At 40.8% G+C, this 21,118-nt stretch overlaps 2 protein-coding genes across 2 annotated transcripts in view; one reads left to right on the forward strand and one right to left on the reverse strand.

Moving 5' to 3' along the window:
* The window catches only part of INVS (inversin), a 77,927-nt gene extending 74,655 nt beyond the window's left edge, over positions 1–3,272 (reverse strand). Inside the window, exon 1 of the mRNA XM_088526226.1 lies at positions 3,134–3,272. The gene's annotated coding sequence lies outside the window, so the exon portion shown is untranslated. The remainder of the gene's footprint in view (positions 1–3,133) is intronic.
* An 845-nt stretch (positions 3,273–4,117) lies between these two features.
* The window catches only part of ERP44 (endoplasmic reticulum protein 44), a 40,754-nt gene continuing 23,753 nt past the window's right edge, over positions 4,118–21,118 (forward strand). Inside the window, exon 1 of the mRNA XM_088526131.1 lies at positions 4,118–4,244. Coding sequence (XP_088382257.1) covers positions 4,188–4,244 — 57 coding nt within the window. The 5' untranslated portion in view covers positions 4,118–4,187. The remainder of the gene's footprint in view (positions 4,245–21,118) is intronic.

A 21,118-nucleotide genomic window follows, 5' to 3' on the forward strand; every position in this document is an offset into this window, starting at 1 on the left:
TTTCATAGATCTGATTCTTGCTACTGTCTTCATTTGAGGGCCATTAATTCTTGCACTGGAAAGGCATCGAGCATTCAATTCTTAATCCCTCACTCACTATTTTACAGATTTCCAACACATCCCTCCCAATCACATCCTATTTTAGCAGAGATTTCCAGCTTACTTGGCTGTTCTCGAGGTAGAAACTTTTCTATATCTATGCCCATCTTAATTGATCTTTTTTGAACTTTTTGCAGATTCACAACATGACACAGACCTCCACTATGCATTCAGGATATAAGCATGGATTTATACAGTGGAATAACAACATTCACAATATCCTTCCCTACCTCTTTCCTAAATTATGTGATATCATTGTAGTTGACTTTTTAGCTACTTGTGAAGTGAAAGTGGTATTTTCACTGAACTTTCACTGCTTCAAAATCCTCATAATCATCACTTCAAGCCCACACTATTTCAAACCTGAAGAAAGGTCTGCATGCTTGAAAGGTTTTTTTTTTTTTTTTTTTTTTCCCCAGTAGCATCAAACAGTTGGACAAAATACAGCACTTCTATCTTCAAATCTTACATATTTAATGTTTAGAATGGAAACCAAATTGAAGCAAGCAAACAAGTACCATGCATGACAGGAAAAAAAATCATTAATAATTATGCTGTAACAGCGTTTCAAACATTTCTAGTGCTAGACATTTTTTTTTCCCTCCTTTTAAGGAAGATAAAAAAAACCCCGCTTCTTTCCAAACACATGCACAGCTCCCTGCTTTCTGAATATCCTCTCCATCAGTGGAACTGCTTTTTGACTTTTCAAGACATAACAGGCAAGCTTCCTTCCAACCCAGCCGCAGGGCATTTCCTTTCTGTTATATTCTCTACGTAACACCAAAGATAAGCAGATAAGGCACTTCCAATTCGGGTAAGTCTGAACCAAGCAAAAGGGCCAATATGAAATTGGGTGTCAGTTACAAACAGCTGCAGTACCTCCCCCTCTGAAACCAAAACTTCTGTCCCTCCCTGACCTGGATATTTCTATAGATACAGAAATTTGCCTGCTATTTAAAAGAAACACTATTCAATATTCAGCTGCAATCTGAACAGGAGACGGAGAGGGAGAAGGAAGAAGGCTGCAAAACTGGGTCCTGCAATACATAGTTTAACATGCACGTGGCACACAGGACTACAGCTTCTTTTTAACTTGTCTCCATGTTTTCCCAAAAAGCTTCATCTGGATATGGAAGGTATGTCAAGAATCTCTATTATATGCACCATTGGAATTTCACATTTGTTGGGATTTTGAGGTAGTATTATCATTCTCCCAAATTACTACTGATATCTTTCCCTCTACCTTTATTTTTTATCTGCAGGTTTTCCCTTCCACTTTCATTCCTGCTGATCTGGAAATTCACTCTTTGAAGAATTTTCTTCAAGACTTGTCTGTTTACTGCATCTGAATATTCTGGACAGCCCACTAAAATAAGTGAAGCTTTCTGCTTCCATCTCTTGTGGAAGCCTGTGGTTTGTGTAGTCTGGAGTTTCCAATAGGATTAAAAAACATGTTTTATTCCTCATGCATTGAGCACTGTGGATAAGTGTCATTTGGTTCTGACACAGTTGAATCCTCATGTGAGGAAACAGAACTAAGCAAAGTAGCTCCAGATAGAACCTTAGTAAAATAAATTCAAAAGTACATGAGCAAAGAACTAACTGTTTAAACACAAACCAGGATAATTTTATTTTAGGGGAAATCGACAACACTTCATGGGGAAGGATATAAGGGATTAACATGCTGGGAAGCACAAAACACTGATTAAATCCTGATGTGAAATATGGCTTTAATTCCAAGCTAAGGTTCACATCAATTTGAAAACAGAAGTGGCAGCAACAGTAGCTGAAACATCTGTGCCAGTAAAGCTCTGTTGGTATTTTTCACTAACAGATTCGCTATATCTAGTTTTGGGGTAAGGTTATATACTTATATATAAAAGTTATGAGAAAAAAAATGCAGTTTTGCCTACCGTATCTCTACCAATGTTGCTAAAGAGTTTAAATAAAAAAAATATATATATTTTTTAAATTCTCATTTTGATAGCCCTCATGGAGTCACCACAGAAAGAGGAGGAATAAGATAATAACCCTACTGCATGCATCAAAGTGCATAAATAAGCTATGATATAAAACCTCTAGGAGTTTAGCAAAATAAAATTCAGCAAAGGCTGCAGATCTTAATAGAGCATCAGAAGCAACCCAATTATAAATCAACAATAATATAAAAATGAATGCATACAGAAAAGAAGGATGACCATAATTTATGGATGGAAAAAAAAGAAAGAAAAGTCCTATCTGTATTAAGGGCAAATAATACTACAGGGGATAGAAGCAACCTCCAGAGCAATTACCAAGTAAATTCCAACCTCCAGTACAGTATCACTTCTCCATTTAAAGGTCTAACAGTATTTCAGCATTTATCTGATTCCGTAAGTAACTATAAAAAGAAAATTCATAATTGTCTTTAGGTATTTCTCTCTATATATATGACAAAGAGATGAACTGATATCTGACTTGATAAAATTCCTCATTATTAACAAGTTGTGGCATTTATTTATAAGGGATGAAAAACAACCATGAAAATCAAGGGAAAAAAATATGTGGTCCATTTATAAAAAGGTACCTAAATGGCATCGATATACACATTATACTACTGAAGTCACATAAGTAATTAACACTTTCTTTTAGAGCTGACATGCAGAGAAAAAAAAGAGTCTCATTAACACACCTAAAACACAAGCATAGTCATATGAACACCAAGAGGGCCTCAAGGTATGTGAATTTTCATGCCAAATTATGGTAACTCTACTTTGTATTACACAGATAATTGGAGTTGCATCATCTTACTTCCCAGCAAAAGGTGAGGCTGTTAAATTCTAAATCAATACAACTGCCATATCAATTTTTACAGCTACATTTGCCAAGAATGATCTCCTATGAAAAATAAGGAAGTATTTAGAGATTTGAATACATTCAGGGTGTTCATTTTACAGATTAAGGACTGGAGATTCTTCATGCAGATCTAATAAAGTCATGTTCCTATTCGAGTCTGTAAAAAGAGGCCACAACTCGTACACATTGGTGTTCTTACCTCACGAAAATGACTGGCCAAATGGTTTTCCCAAGGTTGCACATGAGGCCTGTGCCAGTCAGGCTCGATTTGCACTAGGCTGGTACAGGGGATTTTCTTTAAAACGCAGTTGTGCTCTGTTTTGTTGCTCACGCTGCCCCACACGCTCAGGCACGCACTGGAAATGAAAACAATACTAAATGTGGGTTCCCGTGGTCTTTTTCAGAAAGTTTTGTGAGGTCTCAAGCACACACATATATGCACTGCAAGCCCAAAAGCTTCTAACGCTAAAAAAGAAATACTGAAAAAGGAAAAAAGTGACAGACTTAAAGTGTTCTTCCTGTGAAATATTTAGAATGCAGTGTGAAAGAAGGAAAAAAAGAAAAAAGTTTGCTAATGTGATTAAGATTCACGACCGTGTTCAGCTTTACCGGACCGTTAGGCTGCAATTTCAAAACTCTCTCGAGTCACTTCCTCGCGCAGGCTCCGTCCTCCTGCTGCACCAGGGCGCTTCGTGCCCTCAGCTCCCCGCGGAAGGCACAGACCCGCCTTGCTCGCCCCCAAACGCTCCCCACGGCCTGCGCAATCACCAAACGGAAGCCCCCGCAGCCAAACGGTCGCGGCGGGTCGCGGCAGCTTCTCCCGCCCCGTCAACACGGGCCCCCGGACATCTCCGGGAGCCTCCCGGCGCCTCGCTCCACTCTCGGACCAACTCCCGCGCAGGGCGCGCGACCCGCCGCGTGTTTCAACGAGCGGGGCGGAACGGGGATCCCGCGCGGAAGGGGCTTCGGGGCTCGCGCTGCGGCAGCCCCGCAGAGAGGGTGAATCCCACCCAGGCCGACCTGCAAGACTCTCCTGCCGCCACTCGCCATCCCGCGGGCGGCCCCGACGCCTTCCGGGCGGCCGGGACTACGTTTCCCGGCGCGCCCCGGGGCGGGCCCCCGGAAGCGGGGCGGCGCGGGGCGGGGCGGCGGGGCTCGCGCGGGCGTTTCCTGGCGACGCGCGGAGGGAGGCGCCGGCGGCGGCGCGGACGGTGCGCGCCGCGTCTCTGCGCTGCCCGCGCTCCCCGTCTACCATGAGACCCGCCATCTTCCTGCCCCTGCCTGAGCCCGCCTGCGTCTTCCTGCTCCTGGTGAGCGAGCGAGGGCGGCGGCTCCTCCTCCCCGGCGCCACGGAGGGGCTCGCGGGCGGGTTCCGTGCGGCGGCGCGGGCCGTGTCCCTGCCCCCTCGCCGGGCCGGGCCGGCACCCGGGCGGCGCGGGCGGTGGGGCGAGCGCGCTGTTGTGGCCGCGGCCGATAGGCCGGCCGGGCCGGCCGTGGGGCGGGGCGGCGCTGCGGGAGCCGCGGGGCAGCGGCCTGGCGGGCGGCGGGGCCCGGCCGCGGCCCTGGCTCGGAGACGGGCGCGGAGGGGAGCCCACGGGCCTGGCGGGCGCTGCGGCGGGAGCCGAGGCTGCCGGGCCGGGCCTGGCTCTGCGGAGCCGCTCGTCGTGCGCGGTGGAACCGAGCCGCCCGAGCAGCGAGGCCGCGGGGCGCTGCGGAGGCTCCCCCGTGCCCTGCGGCGCCGCTGGCCTGGCTGCCCTGCGGAGCCCGGCGGCTTGGGAAGTTTCGCTTCAGCGGGGAGGCGGCGGCGTCCCTGCGGGCTGGCAGTGCGTGCGTGAGCAGAGCTTCCTTCCTGACACGCCGCGCTCCGCAGATCGCTGACGCCCCTGCGCTGCGGAGATCAGTTGGCCTTACGCTTAGGGGAGGCCGGGGTAGTAGTCTTTACTTTCAGATTAGGCCAAATTTTGTCCCTTTCTTAGTATAAACGGCAGACCCCAACAGCCTTGTATAGATAAGTTTAATAAGATTTGTTCTTAAGATACCAGCTTATTTATTTGAAACATGCAAGAGTGAAGTTGGCCAGAAAACAAAGGAGTAATTGAAGGCAAAGGTAAATAGATCTTTGGAGATCCAGAAGAAACCACATAGGTACCAATAGCAGTGCTATTGCTTATGTGCTACACTGACTTTTTTTTAAACCTTTGTTTTAAGCATAGATTTTAATGAACCCAAACAAGAAGTATGCACTCTATTGTAAAGGAGCATGTAAGCATCATTTAAATGGCAAGTGCAATCTGAAGAAGTGTTTGTTGTTCAATAAAAGTGTTTTTCTTTCTTGATCATACAGTCAGTGTATGTAAATTTAATGTGCAGTGGTTAGATGCAGCAAAAATAGATTACGGCTAAGGACTAGCATTTGAGAATTCCCCAGGTTTCAGTTACTTGTTTCTCTGTGTACGGGTTATTTATAACAATTTCTAATATGATCAAAAGTCTCTACATCTACATAAAATGTCAAATACAGATAGGAATTTTTTATAATTTTCCATAGTGTTATCTGTGTAATTCTCCACCACCATACTGGACTTGGCCCTTTGTTGAAAGGTCACTAGTTACATAGAAGCCATACATTCCTTTTAATAGATCTCCTAAGGGTTTTGAAAAGGTGGTCTGGGCAGATTTGGGGAGGAGATTCTTTTTCTTTAAAATATCCAGATATAGTTGCCCTTTTGTGGCATGCAGAGAGTTTGGTTCTGTACTCTTAATTTCTTTCAAAGTTCGGAAAGCTTCTTGGTTTGTTTGTGTTATTTTTTTATTATTATTATTATTATTTTTTTCTCCTTTCATGGACAGCCTTGAAAATGTAGAGACCAGCCATATAACAGTGGTGGTGCCTGATAGGGTTCTGCTCTGCATCCAAAGGATGTGCTGTCTGTACATGGAGTGTAACAGTTGGTGGATAAGGCAGCATATTAGCATGTATCAGTGCTTCCTAAAACAGAATGAAATGGTATATAGCCATGAAAAAGGTTTAGTAGAATAAGCTCGGCTTGCTTAGTAATAGTTGTGATTTTTTAAAAAGAAATTTCAAAATTTGTTGGTATTTTGGTACACAGCCTCCTTAGACATGTTCCTGTGATGGGAAGAAGCTGTCTTTTATTTCTTTTTTCATATTTATTCTCTTTATCTCCAGGGATTTGCAGACAGAAAAGGTGATGAAATCGTTTTTGCATTGCACTGCAATAGTCCTACCTATATGCATCCCTACCCTTATGCTTCCAAATGCTTAAAGCAGATGACTAGTAAAAGGTGATGAAATCTAATGAACTTGGTATATTCTGATCTGGGCACTAATTCTGACTCCCTTGCTGACCTGCTGTGTGATTGTGCAAGGCAGTTTCACTCCCAGTGCTTCAGTTTTCTCAGATTTCCTAGGAGACCAGCCCTCCTAGATTTGCAAAGAAGGGAAGAGAAAACAAGAAGGGTTGTAGCATATTAGGATGGCAGTTGGTAGGAGGCCATTAGATGGTCACTGAGATGACATAGAGATCACATCTGAGTCTTAAATTTTAACCTACTTCTCTCCTAATCTTGCTCAAGGTTGGGTGAGGCTGCTGTGAGAGAGACTAGCACCAACACAGCTCTCATACTAGAACTTGAGTGGAAGAGTGAGCAGCACACAGAAAACCCTGTGTGGCTGGTTGCAAGACTAGAATCAGAGAAACATAATCATATCATATGGCACTTGGCAGAAACATTAATCTAAGAGCACCGTATTAATACGTTGCTCAGTACTAAGTAGGACAGACCTTGCAGGTAAGTGGGAAACAGGAATAAATAGTGGCAGGAAGAAAGACAAGGTGTGGTTCTCTGGCTTGGCTCTTACCAATTGTTAGATGTGTTTGCTTATACCCGCACCTGCATATACCTTGTTTACAAAGACAATTGCAGAACAAGACACTCTGTTGCACATGCTTCTTCTGGCAGGCATTTGTATGACAGACATTTGCTGTCTTTTTAATGTTCTACTGGGAGGCCAGGGTGTGTAGTGTCGCTGAGGAATAGATATGGATGGAGAAACCCACCAACTGATAGCGTGGCCAGGGAGGATTTTTCTTCTCCCTCTCCCCTCACTACCTCTTCTCTCTCCCCCGCCCTCAAACAACTGTAAAGCAGTTTCCCAATTCTTGTGCTTCTATCAATGAAGGTTTATTACATATCAAAGAACAAGTGCAGGCTCTTGCACCTGGGGAGGAATAACCCCAGGCACCAGTACAGATTAGGGGTTGACCTGCTGGAAAGCAGCTCCGTGGAGAGGGATTTGGGAGTCCTGGTTGACGACAGGTTAACCATGAGGCAGCAGTGTGCCCTCGTGGCCAAGAAGGCCAATGGGATCCTGGCCTGCATCAGGAGGAGTGTTGCCAGCAGGCCAAGGGAGGGGATCCTGCCCCTCTGCTCAGCTCTGATGAGGCCGCACCTGGAGTATTGGGTGCAGTTCTGGGCTCCCCAGTACAAGAGGGACATGGAGCTTCTAGAGAGGGTCCAGCGGAGAGCAACCAAGATGATTAAGGGCCTGGAGCATCTATTGTATGAGGAAAGACTAAGCAAGCTGGCCCCAAACTCTTCTCGGTGGTGGCCAGTGACAGGACAAGGGGTAAGGGGTGTAAATTAAAACACAGGAAGTTCTATCTCCAGTTAAGGAAGAACTTCTTTTCTGTGAGGGTGGCAGAGCCCTGGAACGGGCTGCCTGGAGAGGTGGAGTTTCCTCCTCTGGAGCTGTTCAAACACAGGTGGATGCCACCCTGTGCCACATGTTCCAGGTGTCCCTGCTTGAGCAGGGAGGTTGGACTAGATGACTTCTGGAGGTCCCTTCCAACCTCAACCACTCCGTGATTCTATGAAAACAGCAGTTTTATATATATATATAAAAGTATTTTTGTTTGTTTGCTTGTTTTTGTTTTGTTACAGCTTTTTGAGGAAAGTGTCCTAGCTAAGCTGAGAGCGTCGTCTTAACACAATCTGCAACACTATTTGAAGAATGCATTTATGTCCTCTGTTATTCTGGGAACATGCCAAATTTTCACATTATCTCAGTTGTATAGTTTACCTAATTACCATCAGTTAGTGGAGTGCCTTCCATAGGGTTGTTCTGGAAGCCTGGTGTGTGTTACACTTACGTTTCAATGACCGCACAGTCTGTATTGTTTCTGTAACTGATGCAGCTTTTCAGCACCAGCTAAGGTCTAGTGGTACTGTTGGGTTGCAGTGTGACACATTCACAGTGTTACTACATAGCAAAGCAATTCTAGCAGGTTAGGAACAGTATCTTAGAGGAGGAACTAAGCAGTGAACTCCATTTCCTATTAAACTTTTAACTGAGAAAATACTGTAATATTACTGGCTCTTCTTGCATTGCAACTGATTTTCCTGTCTTGTTAATATGGCACTAAATACCCAAGTCCTGAAAGTTTTTTTTTTTTTTTTTTAAAGAAAGAAAATTGCTTTATAGTTAAAAACTTCAGTAAGTAGTGACTTGCTCCATGAGAAATTGGACACTCATATCATTTTACAGTATGTAAAGCGTATTTTTATGCACTAGCCTCTCTCTGCAGTCATGTTCCGGAATCCTATTCAAAATGCAGTATTCTGAATGTGGGCTTCAGCCAAAGATTTCAATTGCAGGCAGATTCAGGCCACTAAGTCTTGCCTGATAAAAGATGTCCCATTCAGGAGGAGCGCACAGTAGTTGAGTTGTGTGAGCCATCTGTTGTGCCCTCTAAAGAGAAACATAATAGTTAAATGAGGAATTTTCCTTATGAGGGAAAATCAAGTAGGTGAAGCTTAGATTCCATTTTTCTTGCTACTCCATGATATGATTGGCAAGTCCTGTGTTCAGAGGAGTCAGGAGGGAAAGGAAAAGAAAGAAGACTAAGATGATTCTGGAAAATGTATAAATGAGTTGCAACATGATGTCAGAAATGCTGTTGCTGGCAGCTGAAGAACTCTGTAGCGACACCTCCTTACCTTCATTTTCTTTTGATATCTTTACAAAATTTTTGTTTTCCTAAATCTACTTTTGATTTTTTTGTCAGGAGAGCTATCTTGAGCAAGAGACTGGTGAGTTCTTGAGAAAGTCACATACCACTGGTGATTCTTAAAGTGTGCCCAGTTCAAGCAAAGTGAGTCTTCTGCATTTTTGCCCCATCTCAGCTTGCTTGGAGGCCTCAAACGTTATATATTACAAGCTCTCTGTGTGAGGGAAGCAGAGCTACAACAGATCTCTCAAAATAGTAGCTATCTGAAGCCAAAGCAAATGGACCAACAATATCTTAATGTTTGTGGTCAGAAGTTTTAGCCGCAATTAATAATGAAAAAAAAAAAAAGAAGGACTTGCATAAGTTCCAGATATTGCCACTGTTAATTGCTTGGCTTTTCTTTTTACCTTAATATGAGAATCACAGAATGATGAAGGTTGGAAGAGACCTTTGGAGATTATCTAGTCTGACTCTCCTGCACAAGCAGAGTCATCTACATCACCCACCCTTTCTCTTTCTATCCTAATGAAGATGTGAGCAGTGGTGGTGACGTCTCTAAGGGAAGTTGCCCTGTGTATATGAACCTTTTGTACTGAGTGTCTATGGAATGTAGGTTGCTTCAAGGGAGAGGAGGTGCCTCATGAGAAAAGGAACCACACAAATATGTTGTAAAATATTTGTGAAAGTTTCTTTGAAAGTGCTTTTAAAGAGTCTGGAGGTATTTTCCAGTAATATTCCTTCAATAAAGGTATGGGGTTTTTTGTTTTGTTCTTTAAAAAAAAAAAAAAAAGACTTCTGTTTTCTCAATGTTTTAAAGGAAAAAACATCAGGGAATTCTGCAAGCAGAAACCATAAGACAGCCAAAACAAGAGTGTTTAAGTGTTTTCTTCCAACATTCTAAACTGGAGAGATCCCCTCTGAATACAAGTACATGACAGTGAGAGGAAGTGACATAAAAAATCCCTTTGCACTTCCTTTCTGGTTTGTCTTCATTTATTTGAAGCTTGTCTTCCATTGGTAGAAGCATATGTGATTTCTTTTTCTTCCCTAAATTGTTGGTTAGTCAAGCCATCTGATTGTATAATTGAGTGTTTGTATCCCTGAGATTTTAAAAATTGATTACTTTTTTTATTTGCTAATGCTGGCTTTTGCTTTTCTCTGAAGTTACCACTATGTTGAACATTACCTCAAAATATTTTTTTTCCCACTTCTGATTGAGGATACGGATACAGAATGCTGTGTTTCTCCAAACCAGTTGTAGAAACCTGTCTGGTTAAATTATGATCTGATGATTACAGAAAGTGCCTCCTCACTTTTGGTGACTAAATATATTGCAAAACATTTCCGTAGCTTCCTTTTTATTCCTGTGTACTTTACTAGTGAGAAACTGAGTACCCTGGTAATATGTCCTTTAATGGCATGAGTGGTTCTTAGCTTTAAAACATGTGTGCAGAATTTCATTAATGTGTCTTCCAGATGAGCATCTGTTATCTTCAGCCTCTCCCAGGAGTTGGTGTATTCAACCCTGAAAGCTCTATCGTCCCTATATGCGCAACCCTTCCTCAATCCAAGTGATCCCCAGAATCTGTTCTTCCTGGAGCTAGTAGAACACGAACATGGTTTTACACTGGTATTAGACAGAATGTAGAGTATGATGGTACGTATCTTAAGCCAAACACAGACCAAAATACTGGAAGGATTGTAAACAGTACAAAAACTAACTCAAATGAAGACAGAACATGATACATGGCGTCTAACTGCAGGTGTTCTTACGTGTCCTTATGAACAAATTGATTCCTTAGATGAACTGACAGTCCATGTGTACTGCTTTTATTGCACTATATGTTTTGGGTTCTTGCTTGTTTCTTGATTTTTATTAAATTTTCTATTTCAAGGAAGCTTTTACAAAGAGGACTGTCACAAGCCTCAGTATTTACTTGAAGAGGTCAAATTCTAGACTTTTTTTGATTGTCTTTAGAAGCTGGTTAGTCCTTCAAGTTAGAAGGGACCTCTGAAGGTTGTCTGTTTTTACCCCTGCTCAGGGCAAGACTAACTAAAATGAGGGATATTTACCTGTCAAGTCTTGTGTCTCTCCAAGGATGGAGTTTCTACACTGTCTATGGGTGCCTGTTTCAATGTCTGACAAAACTCCATGTGAAAATCAAATACCTATTTGGATTTTTTTCTTCCTAAACTGTGTGTCGGTTACCTCTTGTCCTACCACTGTGCATCCCTGAGAAGAGTAAGGCTGTATGTAACCTTTGACAAGATAACTGAGCACAGCAATGACATCTCCCTTTAGCTTTCTTTTCTCAAGTCTGAGGCTTAGTTGTCTGAGCTTTGTCTTGTATATCTTGTTCTCCAGCCCCTATTAATCCTGGTAGCTGTCTGCTGGACTTCAAGGTTTGGTGGACCCAAAACTGGACAGACTCCTTCCCCAGCTTTTCTGCAAAGCTTTCTATCCAGTTTCTGCTTGAAGTTTTCTGTCCCATAGACCCCTCAGCCTCTATTGGATTATTCCATGCCAGGACTTGCCTTTTTTGAGTTTCGTAGGGTTACTATCAGGCCGTTTTTTTGGCCTGCTGCCATCTTTCTGAGTGCGTATCTTCTAGCATATCAGCTCCTCTCCCCCAGATTGGTATAGTCAGGAAATCTGCTAAAGATTCTTTCAGTTCTATCCTCTCAGTCATTACTAAAAGCAAAAACACTGTTCCCCGTGTACTGAACCTAAAGGAATGCAACTGAAGACTAGATACGAATTGAACTTGGTACTTTTGAACTTACTCTTTGAAGGCAGCAGTCCAGCCAGTTGGTGGCTAACCTGATATTCCACTTGCAGCCAAATTGTAATGAACTGGATAAGGATACTGTGAGAGACTGTGCCAGAAGCCTTGTTAAAAATCAGTGCAAATACCAGCCAGGATTCCTCTATCCGCAGAGCTGCCCTTCACAGTACAGCAGTCAGGTGGCTAGTCTGGCATGATTCACTCTTTCTTCTTTTCCCCTGGATGCCCCTCTTCACCTGGCTTTGCCACCAGGCTCATGCATGTGGAAAGCCTGAGAGCAGACCCCATCAGTGACAAAATGAGGCAAAGACACAGATTAGCTCAGCTGCTTCCATGTCCTCTGTTGCTGGGTGCCCTGCCCACTGAGCAGTGAGCCTAAAACCTCCTTTCTGCCAACAAAACCTCTTTGCTGCTAACATACTTGTAGCAGCCCTTCTTGTTACCTTCAGCATTCCTCTCTAGTATCAATTCCAGCTGAGTTTGGGCATTTTTAATTTCATCTCTCTCTGCTCAAGCCATGTTTCTATCAAAGTGTGTTTTTTCTTCTGTGTGTGTGTGTTGAGCACAGGATGTTCTGTGTTAGTCCCTGCTTGTCTTCTGCCATACCTACTTGAGTTTCTGCACAGTAGAGCAAATTCATTTTATGCTTTGAAGGGGTCATCCTTGAAAATCAGCTGACTCCTCTGGGCCCTTTTGTCTTTCATGGGTTTGTTCTATGAGAGGACTGAGCATCTTTGGTTCTTGCTGTTGTTTTTCAGTGGCTCTGCAATGTACATATTGCTGTAAAAACAAGAGTATCCTAGTAGAATGTAGGTGGAAATAATTGGGAATCTTGAATGTTGGTGAACTGTACAGTGTCTGAAAATTTTATTACCAGTGGTGATGAAATGAAATACTGGTGCTCACAATGGCATATTTACTGAAAAGAGGTAACACACGTTCTGTGTGCTAGGGTCTCTCAGTTGCTTTAATTTGGAGAAAAGTGTAGTATAAGGATATACTAATTAATGTGGAGGTTGCAAGTATATGGTTTGCCGCGTTTAGCTTAGAAAGGAAAATACGATGTTATTTACACAGGTTATTACCAGGTTATTTGTTTGTTTTTGTTTTGATGGTGAAAGTGGGAGAAAGGATTGGTTTGGGTTTTGTTTTGATCACTGAAGCTTTCTTTCCTAAATAGAATTTATAAAACATCAGTCTGGGGCAGCAGATGTGTAGTTCTAGAAATTGTCTAGTTAAATGATCTCATTTCTTGGCATATCTTTTGGTGTCAGTCTGTCTTTAGTCTTGCCTGCCTTCAGTATCCATTTCATCCAGGTATATCTTAATAAAAAAAGACTGTTAACTGTATGTTTAAAAGTAACCAAAACAACAACAAAAAACACCTTCTGGAAAAAAGTGGAGAGAAAAGTCATCGCTGTCAGATAGCTCTCAGTGAAGCTTATAGCTTACCTCCAAGTGGATTCACGTGGCAACTGGGCTTAAACTGGAAAGCACTTGTTCTGTAGGAGCTCTGCAACAAATGGAAAGGTAAGAAATAAGGTCCTGTTCCAATGTTCTTGAAAATGAGAGCACCATCTGGGATGGGTCTGCTCTGTCTCATAGCTGTCATGTGATTGCGAAGTGATAATATAATTAATTTTTAAAAGCGTCATGAAGGCAAAGCATTTCAATGATGAAATGCACATTTGTGATCCCAACTAGAGTTTTTATTCCTTTAGTCAGTAGCACCTCTCTCTCCTTCTCTTTTTTGATCTCCTTTTCTTAAATCTTGCTGGAAAGATTTAGCCCCTAAATTATTTGCCAGTCACAAAAAAAGATGGATTTTCATAGATCCATCTATATATATATTTTTTCCTCCTCTTAAGTCAATTCATTTGGGATTTTTGGACAAAATGACTGAAAGACAAATTGGTTGCTTTCCAAAGGTAATTAAGACAGTATGTGGTGCAGAGGGTGAACAATTAGGGGTTCTTTCTAACTAATGATCCATTAATTAGTGAAGGGAGCTCAGCAAGTGTGTAGGTCTCCCAGGAATTATCTTTGATTGACATTTAAAACTGCTTTGGTTAAGAACATCTAATTGCAGGGGGCTGAGGGCTTTTTTTTTAATTATTGTTTTATTTTTCTATCAATACAAGCCAGCAGAATTTAATAGTGTAAATATGTATATATAAAAATAATCAGCGTTACATAGTTGTTAAATATTCCTTTGAACTAAACCAACACTTATCTGTGATTTTTGTAACAATTTTGGTTGCTGTGGTTTACAGAAACTGGTCCTATATTTTACAAACAGCAACCCTCTACCTTGAATAACTTCCACGAATATATGAAGTTTGTTCTGGTTTCATCTTTTCTTTTGCTAGCATATAGGATAGCAGTCAGAAGACTGATTGGACTTTGGAATTGGTGTTGGCTGACAGCTGACCGGCTCCAAAAGGCAGATGCAAGTGATCCCAGTGTGTCTGCATTGGTCAAACTGTGCACAGCTTATTCCAATGACAGCTTAATTATGGAGTAAGCATTTAAATACATGAGTTGGTTAATTGCAGATACTTGCTACCAGGGAGAGGAGAAGGGAGGAGCAGCAGCAGTGCAAGAATGAATCTTGTTGTTTAAATATAGGCAAAATTTTCCTATGTTAGGGTTATGTTGTATATTACTGACTTGTCTTTTGATAGTTGCACAGAACCTTAACCTCCTGCAGAAATATTATATATGAGGTCTTCTGAGGAAATGTCACCTCTTGGTCGTGTTGAAAAATATGCAGTACCCAGAGGATATTAGTGGTACTGGAAATACCATTGCTACGAGTTCTAGGTATTAGGCCAGTGTGGCAATGGCCACGAACTGAAACAAGGGAAACTCCCATCAGGATATGAGAAAAGCTTCTTGACTGTGAGAGTGGCAGAGCACTGGAACAGGCTGCCTGGGGACGTTGTGGAGCCTCCTTCTCTAGAGGTATTTAAAACCTACCTGGACGTAGCCCCGTGCAGTGTACTCTAGATGGCCCTGCTTGTGTGGGATTGTTGGATTAGATGATCTTCAGAGGTCTCTTCCAACCTCAGCCATCCTGTGATTCTGTGCAGGGAAGCATGACATGAAGTGCTGAATGCATGTTTTCTGTACTCAGGGTATTGCTACTTTCTTATGTGCTCTGAGCAACCAGCCAGAATCATAAGTGAATTGGTGTGTGTGTCAGAGCACACATTTCTCAAGGGCTGTAATACCCTTTTGTTATGCCACCTGGCTGCATCACTTATTGAAACTGCTTATAAAGTAAAACTTGAGGGACTTGTCATTGCTTAAATTTGTTGTGTCTTTATACCAAAGATATAAAGGCTTTGAGGCTGAAAATTCGAAATATATGGTTAATAAAAAGATATGTAATGAGAGTAGTAGAACAAAGAAAAGTTGAGCATTTCATTTGAATTGATTTGTCTTGTTTAGCAACAATTTCAGGATGAGTTAAAATCTACTCAAATATGCTCCTTTTGAGTATTAATGTTATTTTTAAAGCAGGACAGTGTGTGTATTCAGCAGATTCAGAAAGTTTTTTTTTTCCACTCAGATGTTCAGACCTTCTTATTACTCTAGCATAGCAATGGTTCATGTCTAATGGTGCAGGAAATGCCATTTCTGGTGAGAAATAGCTACTTTTAGTTTCTCCCTCCAGGATTATGTGAGAGTTTCTAAATTGTGTTGATACTTCTCTCACTGAATACTCTAAAATCTTTGGTTTCATCATAATTCTCATTTTCATACCTGGTTGCACAATTGCATCCTAGCATGATGTGCAGATTAGTATTGCTCATTATGCATTTTGTGGTGGCCCTGTGTGTACAGACTAGAAAAAGGGCCTGGAAAAGATTGATGAAAATCATACTAAGTAATAGAATAGTATGTTTCCTTTTGTAGTAATACATTGTGCATCTCAAAAAGTAGCCTCTAATAGAAATTCTGTTTAGGCTTGACTATTTGTCTAAAATATAAATGAGGACTAAGGGCTACTTCTCCATCTTTATATTCAGAATTACTTCCTGAAGTATTTTAAGTGAGAAAGTGTTTCTGACTTACCTTAAAATGCAGGAAGTATTGAGAAATGGTTTACATTTCAAGATTACTTAGGTCATTTATTGCATGTAAGGAATGAAATTCTAACAGCAGTCTCCAAGACCAAGGTTTAAAGTACCATGAAAATGTTTTGGTTAATAACTTCCGTGTGTAAAAGCATTTGCCTAAGTAAGAAGTATATGAGTTTCAGCTATACTTTTTCTTAACACTTGGCTAGAAAAACACGAAGAAAACATGATGTTATATAAGTGCTTTTATACATCCACACAGAAATTGTTATCTTTTGGGTGATGTCAGTAGCAAGCATTGATGCGCGGGTAAAGCAACATGTTACATAGCTAACTATGCCTTATGGAAAATAGCTAAGATGTTTTAGTCTTACATTACTGCTAAAAACTTACTTTATATGAAGATATGGTAGATCACCATGCCCTTTCTTCCTAAGGGACAAATGTGTGTCTTCTCAGTAGAGTGTTTGCTTTTGGTTCAAACTTTTCTCTGAGTCTTCCTTTTTTTTTTTTTTTTTTTTTTTAATTCTATACAGGTGAGTCTAGGTTTTCTCTTAATTATGATGTTTTCAACCTCACTTCCATCTATATTTTTATTTTAAGAAATGCCTTATGTCATTTTTGAGACCCGATTTTTTTTTTTTTTTTTTAAGGCAGTGGTTCTTAGATTTGTGCCTAAGACTTAAGCTTTAAAATTGTGTTTAGAATCGTTATTGTTGGAAAAGACCTTCAAGATTGAGTCTAGCCATCAAATTGAGGTCATGCATCATGATGCTGAGGTTTAATTTTGGTCTCTGTAGCAGACTTTCTGAATGAACATCGAATCATGCACACTGCATGAAGATGTTTCAGGCTCTTGGAAGGACAGACTTGTTCATTTTTCTGGGGAACTTGAATGTTCCAAGATATCCCTGGGGCGTCCCTATGAATCATTCCCTATCCTGAATGTCACAAATGGCAACAATGCTGCAACTTCATTTCATGGGTGCAGAGGTGTGGGAATTATGCAGTGCAAAGTCGGGCTTTTCCTGATTTGACATACAGAATTGATCATTTGGAATTTCAAAGTTATCGTTATAAATTGTGAATGGATTTTTGTTTTCAGCTTTTTCATCAGCAAAAAATTCTTCAATGTTCATATCTGCACCGTTTGCTTCTGTCAAACTTCTTTAAAAAGGGAGAGAGAACCAGAAATTAGGAAAATCTAAAATCCCGCTATCTTTTTAATGTACTAGTTTGTCTGCCCAACCCTGTGTAGTTGCTGCAGCACTGTCTAGCCTTGATAGATGTTTTAATTGGAATGAATTAGCCAAAGAAGTTTACTTTTCTAATGTATGTTGTCTGTATTCTAGTTCAGTTAGATTTTTATCTCTGTTCCTATGAAAGTTAGTAACTGTAGTGTCTTCTAAATCTACTTTCAGTAGCTTTCTTTATATATACATATATATATATTGTCTGATTAAATTTAAGCTATAGCACTTGAAATACAATAATAAAGAGGATTTGGAATTTTTTTTTGGTACCAATTTAAACACTTCTCTACTTAAATATAGCTCAAAATGATTGTTTGTCTTTTGAAACAGTATGGTTTTGTCAGATGCTCTTTATCTCTAGCAGCCTACATTGCTGATAGAAACCTTGTTTAATCAACAGATTAGAACCATAGAATCATAGAATGCTTAGGGTTGGAAGGGACCTCTAGAGATCATCTAGTCCAACCCCCTTGCACATGCAGGGTCACCTAGAGCACGTGGCACAGGACTGCGTCCAAGCGGGTTTTGAAGATCTCCAGAGAAGGAGACTCCACAACCTCTCTGGGCAGCCTGTTCCAGATTGGAGGTGGAGTATATTTATCACAACTAAGCATTGAACTGTTCTTACTGAGAGGATGAAATATGTCCTTTTTTTTTGTTTTGTTTTCTCTGTACTGTTGTGCATTTACCGTGATCTGTGAACTCTGTGGCTCGCTGCAAGAGCCCTGGAGATGCTATGAGTGAGATGTTCTCCATGGATGATCCTGAAGCCAAACTCAAGGGCTCTTACAGTGACATGAGCTTCGGGGTTGTAGAAGTTCTGTTGCTGTATGGCAAGCTGGAAACTCTAGTTGGCTTTAAATGGGAGGACCGCTGTCTCGTTATGTTAATTAAAAAAAAAAAAATTGAAAAACTGATGTACATAAGACCTTTTTTTTCTTCTTGTGGTTTTTAAAGTTCTGCTATGTATAGCTAGTTAAACTGATACCCTTCTGTAAGAAAATTGCATATGAGATATAATAAATTTGGGAATGATGCATCACTAAACCTATAGAACTGTCTCTTCTGCCCCATTACCAATAAGAGAACTCGTAGTGCTGATTGGTAAGAGCAACATGCAGATGAAAAGTTTAGCTAAATCCTCTGAATAATCTGTTGACTTAGTGGGTGTGTGGAGTAGCTATTGGAGCACAGCACAGTGTTAGGTATGTTTTTATTTTGCTTTTGAGGAAGGGGTATGAAGTCTGACATTTTAACTTGGAGGTGCTCCTTTGGTGGCTGAGTGGAACAAGTTTTTTTGGAGGGGGAGGGGGCATGTTCTGTACAAGGCTGCTTGTGTAGCCATGTGTCATATGGTGGGAGTAGTAGTGTAGTATTAGTCTCTCTTTGAGCATGCATTGGGGTTTTGCAGCAGGAAGAAGAATCAAAAATGAAGGTAAGCTATTTTCTATGTATTTCTCAGAATCAACCGGTACCTTCAAAAACAGCAGCTACTCTCTGACTTGCATTGAGCTATTCTCTTATCAGAGCTGCCAGTTCTGTCCTTTCCTGTGTTGTTTTAAAACATGCAGCTGTCCATGCACTGCTTACCAGAATTTAACTTGGGGATTTGGGGGAAATTCTGAAGAAATGCCAGTGATACCATTGCATGGTTTTAGAAGATTTTTATAACTTGAAGAACTGAATCAGAAATACTAGGATTGCTGTATTAAGCTTTCTAATAAAAACACAAAGTATTATATAGACTTAAATGTTTAAGAGTATATAGTAAGTGCATCTTCATGTGACTTGTGCACTTTTGTGCTTCAGTTGTAATATGTTAATACTCTGCTATATATTTGTTATTATTCTTCCAGGCAAACTTCATTATATAACTAGCTAATTTAGACATTTAAAAAGTATAAAATCCCAGAGCAACGGCATGCCAAAATTCTATCAAAATAGAATTAATGTTATCCAATATAAAGTCAACATTTGTCCTCAAGAATAGATATAAAACCGATTTGAAAGGCATAATTGATAGAAAGTATTTCAGTAGCCATTTACTTGGTAAAGGTATTAGAAAATAGTAAATTGAGCAGTAGTTAGTTTAGTAGAAAGAAATTAGGGCTGAGTTACCTGTGAAGAAAGGAGTTAAAATTAATATTGTGGCCTTATGTTCCACTGTGTTGAGCATTGGGATACTTTCGTGTTTGTTTAAACATTGTGTATTTAAGTGTGTAAACAGTGCATATTAAGTAATAAAGAAAGCTTGCATTTAAAGGAGAAAGTTCTAAAGATCTTTAGTATGTTCTTAAGAACATGTGTTCAGTGCCTGTTATTGACAACATGTGTGAGTGCCATTCAGAAACTATTCCTTTAAAAATACCCATGGGCTGAAAAGAAGGTATCATTCAGAGACCTCATCAAAGGTCAGGTAATATTCTCAAAACACTGTAGCTTCTTAGCAATTTAAATAAGATATTGCATTCCTCATGTTAAATATTAATAATGGTAGTATCGTCAACTCTATTCCCTCTCGTGGGACAGCAAGATTCCCATGCTAGAAGGGTGGGCTTGCTTCCTTGCAGGCAATAATACCTTCAGCTGAAGTGAACCTTGCATATTTAATGGCACTTTGTACTTTAAATTTCCTCTTCTGTGAGTCAGCCTATCTGTCGAGAAGATTTTGCCATTCACAATTATTTTGTCAACATAAAATTTTATATGTATTTATGAGCGTATTCTGACAATATAGGGTATTTCATATTTAAAGTGAAAAAATGAGTATTTTGATTATCTCATCTTTTGTGTAGCTTTTGGAAAAAGTTGTTAGTCTCAGTATTTTTGTGCTACTGTTTAATATGGAGGAGTTATAAGATATACAGTTTAATTTAATTTTTACCTTGAATATATAAAGATGATTTGGGGTCCTTGAGTAGAGCATTTTGTGCCATATTTTTTTTCTGCAGTAGGAGCTAAGAAAGCGATCAAAAATTTATTCTTGCTATAAAGATATACTAGTTTTATTTTGTTTTTCTGCATATAGCACAGTGTAGTAGAGAATTTTATTGATTACTAAACTCTGCACTTGACTTCCCAACTAAATATTTTTATTGCAAGCTAAGGTGTACTGTAGCAATCTATAAATGAAAACACAGCTCTATCCATATGAATATATATACAAAAGAACACAACTTATTTTTGATTGCAAATGTTACGCTTATCTGTGTTCTATTTAATTTAGGGTTAGTTTATCATAACTAGCATAGATAAGATGTTTTAAGGAAGTGAGGGTGCTGCTACTGTACGACTAGCAGAAAAAGCTACGTGTGTTTAAGAAATTGGTAGCCATCCAGTTTGCTCTGTTAAAGTCAGTATGAAGTGCAAAGCTCCTGTGGAACATCGTTTCACCAAAGCCTGTTGCAGAAGTTCTTTCTGGGTATTTCTTCTGAGGCAGAGCTGTGGGCAGCAGCTAAAAAGTTCCCCCTTCCTCAGGGCTTTCCTGTAAGCAAGTCTTGTCCAAAATTATAACGAGGCTTAGGAAAGCCGTCGTCTTCAAGGATACGATCAGAGGCCTTTGAGACTTTCTCACAGGGTGGCTGAAGCCCTGGAATTTACAGATGCATTTGCAGAGTGACCTGCTTTAGATTGGATGGTGACTTTCAAAAGCTCCTGTATGGAGTTACATTGTTCTTTGCTAATAATACAGTATTTCTCCTGTTACTGTTAGTGCTTCTTGCATGCAAATGCGATCTAACCGAGCACTCACAGCAGCACATACCCTGCAAACACGGAAGCCAGCTGCTTGCCATGCTCACCTGCCTCCTCAGGTGACCGGTCATCGGTTTCAGCTAAGGGCTTTACAATTTACCAATGGGTTTGGCATCTGTACTGGTCACTGTAAAGCTACGCTTGACTCGCTCGTCTATAGCAAACTTCAAGCCCTGGGGGGCTGCTGCACACATTTCTCTAGAGGTCTTGGCCTTGCATCCAATGCTAGAATCTTAGCGGAGCCTGAGCAGCAACTGCAATGATGCTGCTGGTCC

This window comes from Tinamus guttatus, unplaced genomic scaffold (genome assembly GCF_059628265.1).
Source record: "Tinamus guttatus ecotype Peru unplaced genomic scaffold, ASM5962826v1 Tinamus_guttatus_pri_ptg000025l, whole genome shotgun sequence".
In the NCBI taxonomy this organism is placed as follows: domain Eukaryota; kingdom Metazoa; phylum Chordata; class Aves; order Tinamiformes; family Tinamidae; genus Tinamus; species Tinamus guttatus.